A 14272-nucleotide genomic window follows, 5' to 3' on the forward strand; every position below is an offset into this window, starting at 1 on the left:
CTTCCCTTCCTCCCCCCTTCGTGCTTCCTCTTCTCCAAATTCCTCCCCCGCCCGCTGCTGGAGGGCCCCGACATGAGGGCTGAGCAGGGCGCTGGCTTCCCCCGCTGCTACTCGGCAGGCTTCGCCGCTGGGCGCAGAAGCGGACGGGAGCCCGAGCGCACAGCAGCCCCGAGGCGGCAGAACGCGGCAGGCAGGGGATGGAACGCTACTTCTGCCCCGCCCTCTCGAGCAGCCAATCCGCGCAGCCACATAGAATGTAGCTGTCTCCAGCGTTCCATGGATGGAACCCGGAGCCCGAGCCCCTGGGCGGGGCGGCTGCCGCTGCCGCTCTGCCTGCCGGTGCGGGGGCACGTGCCGGGGCCTCTCCGCACAGGCAAGGCAGCGGGATCAAGGAAGGGCTGCGCTGCCGCTGCCCTGCCAGGTGCCGCCTACGCTTGGGAAGCAGGGGACCGGAAGGGTAGGATGAAGCACGCGAGGGTTTCCTGAGATGAGAGATTACTTCCGTCCATCCATCCTTCCAGCCACCCGCTTCTCTGTCTGCAGGGGGGTGGGTGGGTTGGGGGAGGCTGAGGAAACAGCACAGGGGCTGTGGGCAGCTGCGTCTACCCAGGACTCGGGGGGAAAGAGGGGGCAGGGGTGTTTCTTGACTTGTCCCAACCCAGACACAGCAAATCATTCGGCCTCAGGCATCTCCCAGCTACTTAAATCCCCACCCCTTCCCAAAGCCATGGTGGCCAAACAGCGGATCCGGATGGCAAACGAAAAGCACAGCAAAAACATCACACAGAGAGGGAACGTAGCCAAAACCCTGGTAAGGTGACCGGGAGGACGGGAAGAGGGATAGGAGTTGGGAGGAGGGGGAGGACAATGGTGATCTCCTAATAAGTCCTCAGCCCAGCACAAGGGGTAAAGTGGGGAATTGGGAGCTGAAGGGTTAAGAGGCAGCTGGAGCTGGAGTGGAAAGGATGATCTTCTTCTAATTTTTTTTAATTCATTTGGTGCTGCCCGGAGGGAGCGCTCCAGGCTGAGCCTGATGCTAAAATCAGGAGCCCCTGTTCTGAAACGATGAATGGAGGCATTTTCACACTGCAGTGAGTGAAAGTGCTGGGGTCTTGTGAAAAGCACACAGCACAATCCTCCTCTGGGAGGGAGAGACCCACACTGTCCACCTGAATACCCAAATGGGGAGAGACTGGCATGCAGAAAGCAAGTCCCTCCATGCAGGCACTGCCACACATACACACCTTCCCCTCAGCCACTTGAGAAATCCGCACACATAACCCACCCCACATCCCCAGTAAGGAACGACACACAGCAAAATCCAGTAGGGCTACGGGCAGCCACTCGTAGCCACTGAAAGTGTACAGGCATGAAAATCAAGTCCGAGCTCTCTTGCTACCTGGTGAGGGGTTATTTTGTTCAGTTTTCCTGGGCCACCCGGCTTGCAGGAGATTAAAACACCAAGATTTATTCAACTTCACTTGAAAGAAAGCAGCACGCTTTCCTGGGCAAAATGCTGTCAGAGGAAGTATAAGGCCTCTGTGGCTGAGACAAGAGAGTGAGTGCTATTTGACTTGCGTGAGACATTCAGGTACTTCTGGTACTGTCAGGACAAGGAAAACAGGCTGAGCTTAGTTCAGTAAGCTCACTAAGACCAATCTAAGCTTAATCATGTTTTCTTGGCAAGACATGTTTCCTTGGCAATACAGGCAGTCCTCAGCTTACAATGTTTCGAGTTACATTTTGCGCTTACAACAGTTGTAAATTGACATCCTGTTTCAACTTCATGAAGTCCGTTTCGATTTTACAACGCTTGATCCAATGTGATACCATGCCAGCGAACAAGTTCACTGCGTCGCTCATCTCCCTGCAGAACATCTGTCCAAACATCTGTTCCCTGGACGCTTTCTTTAAGAAGCAGACAAGAACCTGCAGCCAGGGCTCCTGAGAAGACTCCTGCCAAGAATGCTTCAAAAAGTCCAGCAAAGTCACCTCAAAGAAGTCCTTCCAAATCAATGTGCTTGCTATTTACAATAGAAATACATTGATGTAGCTAGATTACTCATCTATAATTGATTGAGTACAAAATTCTGGGCTATTTTTGGTGAAAATAGGAACCAATCCCCCATTTATAACATTGTTTCTTATGAGAAAATTGGTTACAATGTTTCAACTTAAGACAAGGTTTTCAGGAACCAATTGTGTCATAAGTCCCAGGACTGCCTGAATACAAAAGAGGCAACTGGGTATGGTCCCCTTTCATCACTTAGGGCTCCCTTCTGCTCCTGTGTACAGTGGAAATTGAGCCTTGGAATACAGTTGACTTCAGTAGCTCTGCTGGCACAAAAGGCTAGTGAAGCAATAACCTTCCAGCCACAGAAATCCTGTTTATGCCTTTGGAAAAAACATGTGAGGAGGGCAATAGTCACACTTGTGTACCTGCTGTATACATGAAGTTTGAACGCTGAAGAGCTATGCTTAGCTTCATGCATCTGCTTATTAGTTAAACCCGATTATTGGGCCATTCTATTGACATTTCAGCTGCTTAATTTTGAAAATACTCTCAGAACGTTGGTTAGTGGGAGAGATTGTTATTTTAATCCTTAGTTCTTGTTTGCTTTAACTTGTTTAAAAGCTCTTGCTTAGCTAAGTCCACCCATGAGAGTGAATTTCATGGAAAATAGTTTGGTAATATCATCCCCCTATTCCTTCAAAGCTTTTTGCCCCATATTCACAGCAGGTAAACTGTTTCAAAGGGAACCCTGTTGTTACAATGGCAGAAAAGTGCTTGAAATTCAGTGCCGTGTCCTTCACGTTGTCAAGAAGCTCTTGGAACTAAATCAGCCTCCTACAACACCCCCATCCTACAATTCTGACCGACTACGTCAGCCTGAAAAGTGGGACTTTTGTTCAACAAGATTTGGCAATAGTTTAATTCTAACACAACTGAAACATACTCACACTTTTTAAGGTGACCTTAAATGCTCTTTTGAAAAGTGAAAGCATAAAACTGTTGGTGTTTACCATAAAATATTGCAGGCTCATTTGAAAAATGTGCTTCTGTGAAACAATGTCCTGCCAATGACACACAGTACAGTACAGCTTATTTTTTCCCTTTATCCCCAAGTCAAGTGAATCTGCTTTTTTCTATTGTTCCTGCCACTTGCTGATGTCTGAAGTAGTCTTTCTGGCTGAAGTATGAGAGACTAACGGATGTTTTCCTCTAATGTCGAAGACATTTTTCGTGATTTCAATGCTTCTCTGTTTCTAATCACGCTGAGGCACTTAGGTTTGATTCCACACTGTGTCATGTCAGTGCAAAAATCCCCATGAGTGGAGTGGTGCAGGATTAAGTCCTTAGAAAGCACTTTTCAATCAGAGATCTTTAAAATACAGGAGCTTGTTTAGCACCATTTATGGGGATGGGGAAACAGTGGTACAAATAGGTTATGGACATGTCTGTACTGTAACTATGCTAGGCAGGGCTGGAACAAAAGTATACCCTCTCTTCTCTCCTCCCACTTACTTATTCCTGTTCTCTGTGTTACTAAATACTGAAATGATGTCATATAACTCCTGTTCGGTACATCTCCAAGGTAATTCTCCAGCATGGGTTTAATTGGGACATCCCCAGCACCATTCTAATGGAGGGTATTTTACATTTTTTCCAGTCTTGGGAAGATTTGGAGGGGCATGTTTTTATGGCAGTGCTCTACAGTATGGTAGGACATAGCATAGGCATGTCCTGACATACTCAAGTTAACAAGGTAGGTCTGTGGAAGACCTAGGACCAGACCCCAAGTCTCTTGACTCATATCAGGTGCCTATTCTTTGCAGTAGATGATGACAAAACAGTATCCCTCTCCTCTGTCCTCCCTTTGCTTCTTCCCTTCCCCCCCACCTTTTGCTTCTGTCCTTTTCACTAAAACTTCCCCTTCTCTCCCTTTTTTCCCTTCCCCCTCCCATGTGGGCTGCACACCTCTCAGCCATGTTTTTGCCATTCTCCCCTCCCCTCCAAATGACTTCACTTCAAGCTCATGGGAGCTGTCCTAGCAAAAACTTCTAGATATTAGCTAGGTATTAGCTGCAGTTCTGAGGTGCTCAAAATAAAGCAGTTTTAAATTAGTGTTGCAGAACTATTAATAACATTGGTATTTACTTATGGGCCTAAACCAAGAACTGGGTTGCACTGCGAGAGGCCTGTCTAAACACATAGTAACATATACTGCTTGTGCCAAAATGCTTGTAATCTCATCTAGACAAAATAGGTGGTAGAAATCAGGAATTATTATCCCCCATTTTGGAGAACTGAGGCACAGTGATGTGTAGTCATTCTCTCAAGGTGATACAGGACGTCTGCAACAGAGCTTGGAACTGAAAATTGTCTCCCGAGTCCTGCCAAGGGTCTTAACCACAACACCCTCCTTCCTCTATCAGTATTTCCACAACTTGAACAAACAATTCCTCTTTTACTTTCCTTATCTTAGAGCTCTGTGAATCCCCTGCTACTATTGATTATATGCCTAATATCTCAGGGCCCCATAAAAGCCTCTGCTCAGATCTTGGTGGGGGAAAAGCCTCTCTACATTTGCTGTTTTTGTGAGCCATATGAACTGACCCTTTTATCTCCTATAATTGTAGGCTGTCTTGAAAGCATGATCATGATAGATCATTATTAGCTCCACTGGCAAACTTGATCTTCTTGTGCACTCTTTTATCATACAAAATTTGATCTAATGCTGGGATCTTTGGACTGACACTTGCTTATTCCTTGCCTGTTCTGTTTTTTTTTTCCTTTTCACAACTAGAGATGCTTAATGTAAGACAAAATAACTGAGGAAATAAAATATGTGTTCAGTTATTTGGCTAGTTTGGAAAAGTGTTATTTAATGGCATTTTATACATTTAATTCTGCCAGTATGCATGGCTAAAGCCAACACATTAAACAAGTTAAAGTCATAATTATTAATTTGATGTTTAAACTACTCTTCATCAGGTAGAAAAGCTACAGAAGGTGTCTGCTAATAGATGTACATTTTCAGAAATTTGCAGGGACTTTTTTCATTATGTCAGCTTTGAAATCCTACAGAAAACATGTTTGCATTCATTCTTCATTACAAAAACCTCTAGTGTATCAGGCTCCCAACAATAATCATGTATCAAAACAAAACTCAGTAGTTCAAAGTGACCATAAAACATGACATTCTTTCTTCCTTTCCCCTTCAAAGCTACATATTAGAACACTCAGTTGTGCTGCCTCAAAAGAAGTTATCTAGAGTAGAAACTAGTTGAAACTAAATTTATTTTTAGCTTAAGGATATTTTTTGGCACATACTGACAAACAATTATAGTACACTTTAATTTGATTTTAACAACTTCCTCTCCAGTGGACAGACATTGGATCTATGAGTGTGTACATGTGTGTGTTCTTCAGCCAACAGCACCATCAGGGAACCTTATTATTACTTTAAAAATCCAACATCTAGTATCTCACAAAATACATAAGGCCATGTTCTTTATCCCAAAGAGCTTACAATGTAGATAAAACAAGGGAGGGTTGTAAACAGCCTAACAGAGGAAGGAAATAGATAAGCAAATAGTAAGGGGAAAAAAACCCACCTCACTTGCCCTTTTCCCTTGAGAAACTCAGGATGACAGATCTGAAAATAATCTGAGAGAGGCATTAATTAAGTCCTCTTTAAAGGGGAAAAACCAGATTTGAGCATTACTGAATCCCTTAAGCTTTCTGACCTCAGAGCAGACTCTCCTGTAAATACAACTGTCATTCTTCTGTTACTGTATTGTTTTTCATTTCAACTTCTTATCATTGCTGTGAAGCAGTTATGGCAGCAGAATACCTTGTTTTATGTTTGAATGTTTGAGTTTGTTCACTGTTTGAGGTTTGAAGTCAAAACCACATCATTCTTTATCTTGCCTTTCTGCTTCTGTTTTTTAAATGAGCTAACGAGCAAAAGGTCAGATTGCTAACAGACTGAAATCTTCTTTCCCCCTCCCATTTTAGCGGCCACAAGAGGAGAAATATCCTGTAGGACCATGGCTGCTGGCTCTGTTTGTTTTTGTTGTCTGTGGATCAGGTAGGAATAAACTATTGAGAATAGATCAAGAAGTGGGAGTGGGAAGGGGTGGAACTGAAAGGAGAACAGAATTTAAAAGTTTGCAGGCATTTGCCACTGGAAATATGCACACAGGTTTTAGCAGCTAATTGGAACCTCTGTCTGTATTGAAAGATAGAGTACAAACCTTGGCCTGCAACGAGGCTCGGGGTCTGTTCCAGTGAAACGTGTATGTGTATAACAAAAACATCTGGAGAGTGCAAGTGGCTTAACTTGTTCCCTTTTTTTTTCTTGCAAGTCTTTATTATTAAGTCTAGCAAATGAATCCTAACCAGAAAGATCTCTCACTTCAGTTTAGACAATGAGTTTTATTTATACTGGGGGCCTGGATGTTTCAGGGCCTGTTCAGTTATCAGTATTTTTTCACCTTTGAGTTGTGGGTTTCAGTCTTACCTGAGATGGTAATAGCAAATGGTGTTTACCATTTGAAATGTATCCAGTGGCCCATGAAATGAGTTTTTTGTATCATCCCAGGTTTTGGTGGATAGCTATCCCAAACACAATGCCTGCTGCTCCAGTTTCGGCTCAGTTAAGCTTGTGGGTAGATTCAGAGAAGTGACTGCTGCTGGGAGAGACTGACCCAGCTTCAAAGTTGTCTCTCCAGATGAGGTGGGAGGTTCATGGGTAGAATAATGGGAAAAAGTGTGTTCTTCAATCACCTATACTGTACAAGACCACTTTTGGTTATCTTTTCCAAAATCATGTCTGGGATTTTTATGGGCACTAAAGTATGCTTAAAGTAATCTCTTTAAAAGTGCCCCAACATGGTATTGATCCTGTTTAGATATAACATCACCTTCTTTTATATTAGGATTAGTTCATTGGTTTTGGACTCGCCTACAGAGCTCTCTATGGGTGTTGAACTATTTCATGAATACAGGACTGGTGGATTTATGTCCAATCTTAACAAATGCCATTTTTGAGAACTTTATGTTCTCTTTTTTTTTATTTTTATTTTTTGTAAGTGTCATGTATAGAATTTCATGCCCCCCAAAAGCAACCAGCAATGATGGCAAATACAGCCCATTCCAATTTTTTTAAAAAGTGTTCTCTGAACAGTGCTGGTTTTGAGCCTGCATTCCTTTTAAATTTAACTCCTCTCCCCACTGAAGTCAAGAGTTTTAAGTATGCACAAAATATGCAGGTTGCCCCTGGGCTTACCTACTGCTAAAGCTAACAAACATACAGACACCACAATATTAGACTACTCACTGTTAGAGCTCAGGCTTTCAGCTAGCCTGCAGGTCCCATCTTTGTCCATATCTTTGGCTTCTTGTGAGCTTTATTATCTTATGTGGACTTTATTATCTTATGCGGACAATAAAAAGAAATGAAACCACTTCTTAGGTACATCCAATGTATTGTCAGTATCTCAAGAAATAATAACTGCTTCTCTTGACAAGATATCAAGATGCTTAAAACATCCTTAGCCAGAAAGAACAAACAGCAACACTATGTGCTGCTTTCCAATGTATTTCTTATTTCTGTTGTGGAGGTGCCTGAGGATCCTGATTGAGGCCCCACTGTAATAGGTGATCTACAACAACAGCACAAAGGCAAAACCTCAGTCTTGTTTCCCAGAAAACACAGGAAAATCCATGGGCAATTGGGAAAAAAAACCCTCATCGTTACGAATAAATCAATAAAGAAAATGCTAGTTTTATTTCCATTTGCTTTCAAGTAAGACATCCGCATGAGATCGAGTTCAATCCTGCTTCCTTTAATTATGCTACACCATTGCTGACTTACATGGGGAGTTTACCTGTGCCAGAACCAAAGAATCAGTCTCATTATCTTAAGAGTCATCTTAACAATGTGGCTTTGATAGCTATCTTTGTAGTTCTAGAGCTCTGTGTCAGAGATTCATACTTTATCTTAAAAGTTTGCAATGACTGCATTTTTAATAGGGAGTTCATTATACAAAGGCCTCCTATTTCCACAGACCATTTTAGAGTAGTTCTTCTAAGCTACTGTCATCACATACAGATGTAATCTGTGGCCCTTTTTACGACTGCTATTTGTCTGGCAATACTGCCTTGAGGAACCCTGCTCTTATTGCAGTAGATCAAAATTCCACCCACGCCTAGTGGCATGTTGATTGGCATATTAAAACCACTGCGATTTTTGCACTCAACAGCATATTAGGGAATGATGTAGGTAGCATATCTACATCTGCCTTTGACTCCTGAACCTGAATGACCATCGTTTGGTCCTTTCTGTTGGTTAGAAACCCCCTCCTGACCTACCAGGATGCACTGAAGGGATTGAGAGCTTGCAAGATTTTTCATCAGTTCTTTTTAAAAACACAGATGCATGGCAGAGCTGTGTGTACTTGTCTCACACTTTCTCACCAACATTTTGTTGGTGTCTGTGTGTGCCATCTGAGGCAGCAAACGCAGCAATTAAGCAATCTCCCCAAATCCTGAAAAAGCTAAGTATCAATGGCTATGTATTCCAGTAACCAATTATCATAAGAAAATAAAGTTTTACAGTTCTGTTGGAAAACTGACTTACCAGTTGCCATTTCTTGTTTGTACTGATTATTCTCCCCACTCTGTTAGACACCTCAGAGCACCTGATGAAGCAGGTTATTGCCTACGAAAGCTTGTGCCTCCCTGAACCAGTTCATCTCTAAGGTGCCTGACTTCAGACTAACATGGCTAAACACTGTCCCACTGTATGACTGTACTTACAGATTTGTGCTTTACACTCCGCAACAAATTTTCTTCGCTCTATAACATAATGCAAAATCATTTGCTGTCCATTTTTTCTTCTTTATATATTTCTTTACCACTACTCCCGGATTGACTCTACTCCACTTTTTTCTCATTTCCTGTACCATTTCCTTCAGGTTCAGGTCTCATTGTATCCAGCTCTCTTGGCTTAGGTGGGTTTTTATATGTCTTCCCTCTGCCCTGTCCAGCTTATATTTTGACCCATGTTTTACTGCTTGAGAGTGAATGGGCTTCTGTCTTTTAGAACTGGGTATTTAATCCAGCAAAATGCGGAAGCCTCTCAACTTCTTTGGAAGCCATATTCACATGAATATCACACAATCGTGTATCACTCCCTTAGAGCAATGACTTCATCTTGGGCGACTCTCTCTGTAGCAGAGGATACCAGAACTGTTTTAACATCTTAGCTTTGTCATCCTTATACTTCTCATACTTGAGCTGCTGCTGCTGTACTACCAATAGGACCTGCTCTTTTTGTTCATGATCCTTTGAAACTATTATCTTCATTTCTGGGCTCTAGTGTCCCTGTCAATGCCTGGCTTTCCCACCTCCTCCTCTAGTTTGCTTGCCTTATTACTAGCCCTGTTATTCTCTCAGCTCTGCTCGCCCACCATTATTAAGTTATTAACTTGTCATGGTCTAGACTCCCCACTTCCCCTCGCTTTGAATGTCTTCAGTAGCTCCTTCCTGTCTTCCTGTTCTTTGCTGCACTTCGGAGTCAGAAATTCCTAAATTCGGAGTCAGAAATGTCACTATGGTTATTGATATTAGAAGACTAGGGCTGTGTGAAGCTTCGGGTGCTGATTCGATTTGGAGATCTGGCCCGATTCAGTGGCTGAATCTCCAAATCAGAATCAAACCAGGGGACCAATAAAAAGGTCTGAATCAATTCGAAGCTCTCCAAATCGATTCAGAAAAAGAGTCGGAGAGCTTTGGAGATTCAGGCAGTCCCTGCTCTCCGCTGCAGGGAGCTGGACCTGGACTCTGCGCTGCTATGCAGACACAGTTTCATTAGGTCCACTTCAGGAGGCAGGCTGGTTGAGGGCACCACAACTGAACCCAGTAAATTTAGTTCTATGGTCATGTCTTCAACAACCATATATTGATGTCACTTTCTTGACTTCCTGGGACTATGAACAAATTCCTTAAATTTGGCTATTAGATACTCCCTTAAAAATGGCAGTCTCTAGAATGAAGTAGTTCTTAACCATGACTTAACATCACTGAGACTTCTCTGCCAAGCATCTATGGGGTCAGACTTCGCAGTAATGACTGCATTAAAAGCAAGGCTTCCTGATCTTACAGATTCTGCCATTTTAGTTTTAAATGTCCTCCCCCCCTGCCCCAACATTTTCTTAATTTTGTCTTTCTAAATGTAAAAGAATAACAGGTGAGAGTTTATGACAACCAACTTGCAGGGCACTTAGAGCATTGTAAATTGATGAGTGCAATCCTGCAGCCTGTCAAAACAAGTAATATTGTTTCGTAGGCAAAGACTTCAGAATCAGGCTCTTAATAATTAGCTTATGAGGTGTAATAATGGAAGACAGTACCGTGCTTCAATGTTTGGCTCTTTTCTCACTGCAGATATAGCACCATCTCATACCATTCGTTTTAATACCAGTTGAAATTTCTGTTTCAGACTTGATGGCATGGAATGTCACTGGTGTTAAGTCAGTTTTTGTATACTGTGACATTTGGGAGACTCTTCTCTTTTGACTGGATATTTCTGTTCCAAGCTGCTAGTAAACAAGTCATTTCAGCACTGGTTGCAGACAGATCCCAGTGCTACAAGTGGGCAGAGACCCACGGTTAGTGGAGCTCTGCATAGAAGGGCCCATTTGCTCTGATACATCTGCATCAGTGAGTTCTGTAGGGTGCCTCCTTGTCCTGGAAAACCATCCTCCCAAACTGGTCATCTTATTGACTTCCATGCGACTACTCATATAAGTAAAATTTTGCAGGTATAAGCCCATCATCTGTAATAATATATATTATTTTACATGCATCAATTTCAGCAATGGTTCAAATGTTGCTTCCTCAGGAAAATGAAGGGAATACTGCCTTAGGGTGAAGTTACACACTAGACCATACTAAGGGCATTTAAAATATGAGCGTCTGCATGTTAAAGTTCATTAACTCATACTGGAAGTGCCTTCTGAGCATCTCAAAGTTGCACCACTGCAGGTGAGGGTTAACTCTGGGCTGTGCAACTTAGCTCTTGTTAGGCTGACTTCAGTCTGCTCCACAAAGGTAAAACAAACAAATTTGTAGTCCTCCAACATCCCAGTATGCACCACTCCCAGCTTCCCTCCCTGCCCCCATACTGATAGAGCCCAGGTATCCTGGCTCATAGTCATGCCCCTACTTGCCAGTTCTCTAGCTGCAGGTCAGAGCTGGGCAGGCAAAAAATACTGTTAACCCTTAATGTACAACTGCTCACAGCATGTTCTAACTTTTAACACTGCTTGACATTCCACAAATTTAGTATGGTCTAAATGTAATGTATAACTTCGCCCTTACACTGTGTGCTGATGGTTAAAGCAGTTTGATGTGGATTCAAACTGCATTAGGTCCCTCAATTGGTCCCAGGTATCCTACAACCCCAGTGAGGGCTCTAACCACTGAGCCATTGTGCAAAATGGAGGGGTACCCCCTCCTTCCTCTATGTTTGGTACAGGACCACCTCCTATAGTGTGCTGTGAGAACACTATAGGATCATACTATAGTGTGATCAGGCCCTGCATGCAAGAGGCAGAGAAATGGCTAGTATACAAGTCATGATGAGGCTTAACTGTGAACCAGGAAAGCCTTGTAAGCAAAAGTAATTTGTACATTGGAGGGGGTTGCATTCCTGTTACTGATCTACCTAATTATAAGGAGCTGGTTTATAAAACCGCCTGGTAACAAGAAGTGATTGTTCCCGAGAGAGAAACCCATTGACTTGTTAAATATATGCAGCTATGCATGGCAGCACGGCTGCACACACTCTAGACTAAGGGGTCTAATCCCCCATCAGCGCCTGAGGGATTTACACATGTAACTTTCATTAATGCCAATAGAAGATAGCTGCATAATCCCTTTTGCAGCAATGGAGAGAGGAGGCCCCCACTTCAAAGTCCACTTATCTAACCACTTGCAAGATAACATCTAATCACGTCGGTGAGGACATGTCACATTCAGCCCTTTAAAGTGGCAGTATAAGAGAGCAGGACTGAATTTGAGGGAAGTTAGTCAGCCCTTCAACAGCCACCCTTTGTCTTTTTCCCCTTTTCAGCTATCTTTCAAATCATTCAGAGCATCAGGATGGGCATGTGAGAAGCAGGGAATCGACACTGACTTTACCATTCAACATGGTGGACCAGATACAAGTCTAGCCTGGCACACACGTGAAGAGGTCTTACCTGACAGTGCCTGCACATTTCTTCTTGGGTGGGTCAGACCAAAGTACCTTTTGACCTGTCATGCTGGTACATACATGTTTTAACTGCCACAACAGAAAAGGACATTTTGCTTTTCTGTTGACTTAACGCATTAACCACATTGGTTAGCTATTCCAGTGCTGTTCAGTTGATTTATTTATTCTCTTACCTAATGTATTTGTGTGATGGCCATGTAAGTGCTTCTACTTTGTGTGTATATTAGAATTCTGTTCTATGCTGGACATTTGATTTTATTACAAATAAATATTCACGTGTGCCCCTATCACATTGGTTCTAGTTTCCCAAATGTTTGACACTATAAGCAGACAAACGGGTACAGTTGTCTTTTTGGTAACACACACTAGCAGTCAGATCATGGGGTCCTTATTTGTACAAAGCTTTCAAAAGATCTGATCCACTTTCATACAAATATAGATAAAAAATTTGCCAGGCTGCAGCCTCTGGTATTATATTTGTGTATAAACATTTTAAGCAGACCTGGCTGATTTCTTTCTTGAGGGATGAGCATTCATCAGATCCTTAGCTCCAGTTATCCTGAAACAAATTCGCTGCATAATTTTGGCTGTAAAATGTAATTCAGGGCTAGAACTCCTATTGCAGCCCCCTGCCCTTATGTCCAATAGCTTAGGGTAGAGATGTCAAATGCATGGCCTATATCTGGCTGTATCTGGTTTGCAGAGCCATTGTCTGGCCCACAGTGCTTCTGGCAGGCTAGGGAAGGCAGCAGGGCTTGCTGTACAAGCTGGGGGCAAGCAGCAAGGAGATCCACAAAAGATGACTATGATCAATCAAAATCATGCAAATACCTACACTTACAATTCAAAGTGGTCCGCACCTCCATTTGACATCTTTTAGGGGTCTGCAAATGGAAAAAAAAGCTGAAAATCACTGATCGAGGAGGTTGGAGACACAGGGTCAATCCTTTCTTATGCTTGATGGGATCTGAACCCACATCTTGGATCTCATCAGAGTGCCCTTTCAAGAACAAAGTACCCAGAGGCCTGCTGGGAGCTCTAAATGGGGCCTGTTGATGCTGTTCCCCGTTATGTACAATATTTAAGTGTTCACTGAACTACAGAGAGAATAACTCCGATTTTGGTGACTAAGACGCTTAGCACCTAACATGGGAAGTAGCTAGCAGCACTTGGATATCTACCTACCTCTTAAGGCACCTAGATCCACCATTTTGGTATTGCCGACACTCTCAAAATCACTGCTTAGCTGTCTCTTAACCCAGTATATGCTAGGTTTCCGCTACTGGGTGTGTGCAAAACTGCTCCAAACAAGCTATTTGGAGTGGCAAAGCTTTGGCTCAAATTAGAACCCCGGGCATCTCACTAAGAGCTGTGTCACTGCTGTGCTTACCCAGCAAGGGAAACTGTAGGCGCATGTTGGGTTAGGCAGCAGTTGAGCAGCTGAAAGGATGCAGGAGAGACTAGCAAAACTTTCTCCAGTTTTAATGAATGGCCCAACGCATCACACTGTTATCTTTTCAATATATTTTCAAAACACAATTGGAACCTTTGGAAATATATTTTTGCTGCTGAGCTGCAGGAGCAGTGCTGAGGACATATTTTGTAGCCCTTGGTCCTCTAAACAGCAGCTGTAGTCTCTATCCATACCATAAGCAGAGTCTCAGATGGCAGTGCAAGTCTGTAATTATCTACAGGCAGAGTACAGTTCTCTTCCCTTCCCTTGTGCTCTTGCAGACTGAATATTGTTTACTTGGTGCTCCCCACCCCGCCCAGGTATTGTGGACTGGTCTCTCCTAATCCAGAGTGCCCTGTGTTGTAGTGCACAGCCCATTAAGGGACAGATTTTCAAAGGCACAAGGGACCACTGGGAGTCCAACTCCACCAGACAGTCATTGGGAATTGGCTGCCTTTGAAATCCACCTTCTTCTTTCAAGTGCTAAGGGCACAATTTCAGAACTTCGGTGCCAAAAGCAAGGCTCCTAAAC

At 43.1% G+C, this 14272-nt stretch overlaps 1 protein-coding gene across 1 annotated transcript; it reads left to right on the plus strand.

The window, feature by feature from the left end:
- Nucleotides 1-647: 647 nt before the first annotated feature.
- On the plus strand, nt 648-12535 carry SERP2 (stress associated endoplasmic reticulum protein family member 2). Its single transcript, XM_090031713.1, has 3 exons — nt 648-811; nt 6023-6095; nt 12147-12535. Exons 1-3 carry the CDS (start codon nt 728-730, stop codon nt 12185-12187), a joined length of 198 nt encoding a protein of 65 aa, XP_089887839.1. The 5' UTR covers nt 648-727; the 3' UTR covers nt 12188-12535.
- Nucleotides 12536-14272: the final 1737 nt, after the last annotated feature.

Source organism: Crocodylus siamensis, chromosome 1 (genome assembly GCF_052110815.1).
Source record: "Crocodylus siamensis isolate JL-2025a chromosome 1, ASM5211081v1, whole genome shotgun sequence".
NCBI classification, from domain to species: domain Eukaryota; kingdom Metazoa; phylum Chordata; order Crocodylia; family Crocodylidae; genus Crocodylus; species Crocodylus siamensis.

Excerpts from the sequence above, each read along its gene's own strand:
- SERP2 (XM_090031713.1), top strand. The coding sequence starts at position 728 with ATGGTGGCCAAACAGCGGATCCGGATGGCAAACGAAAAGCACAGCAAA. Across the intron at positions 812-6,022 it reads GGAACGTAGCCAAAACCCTG|CGGCCACAAGAGGAGAAATA; the intron begins GTAAGGTGACCG and ends CTCCCATTTTAG. Across the intron at positions 6,096-12,146 it reads TTTTGTTGTCTGTGGATCAG|CTATCTTTCAAATCATTCAG; the intron begins GTAGGAATAAAC and ends TCCCCTTTTCAG.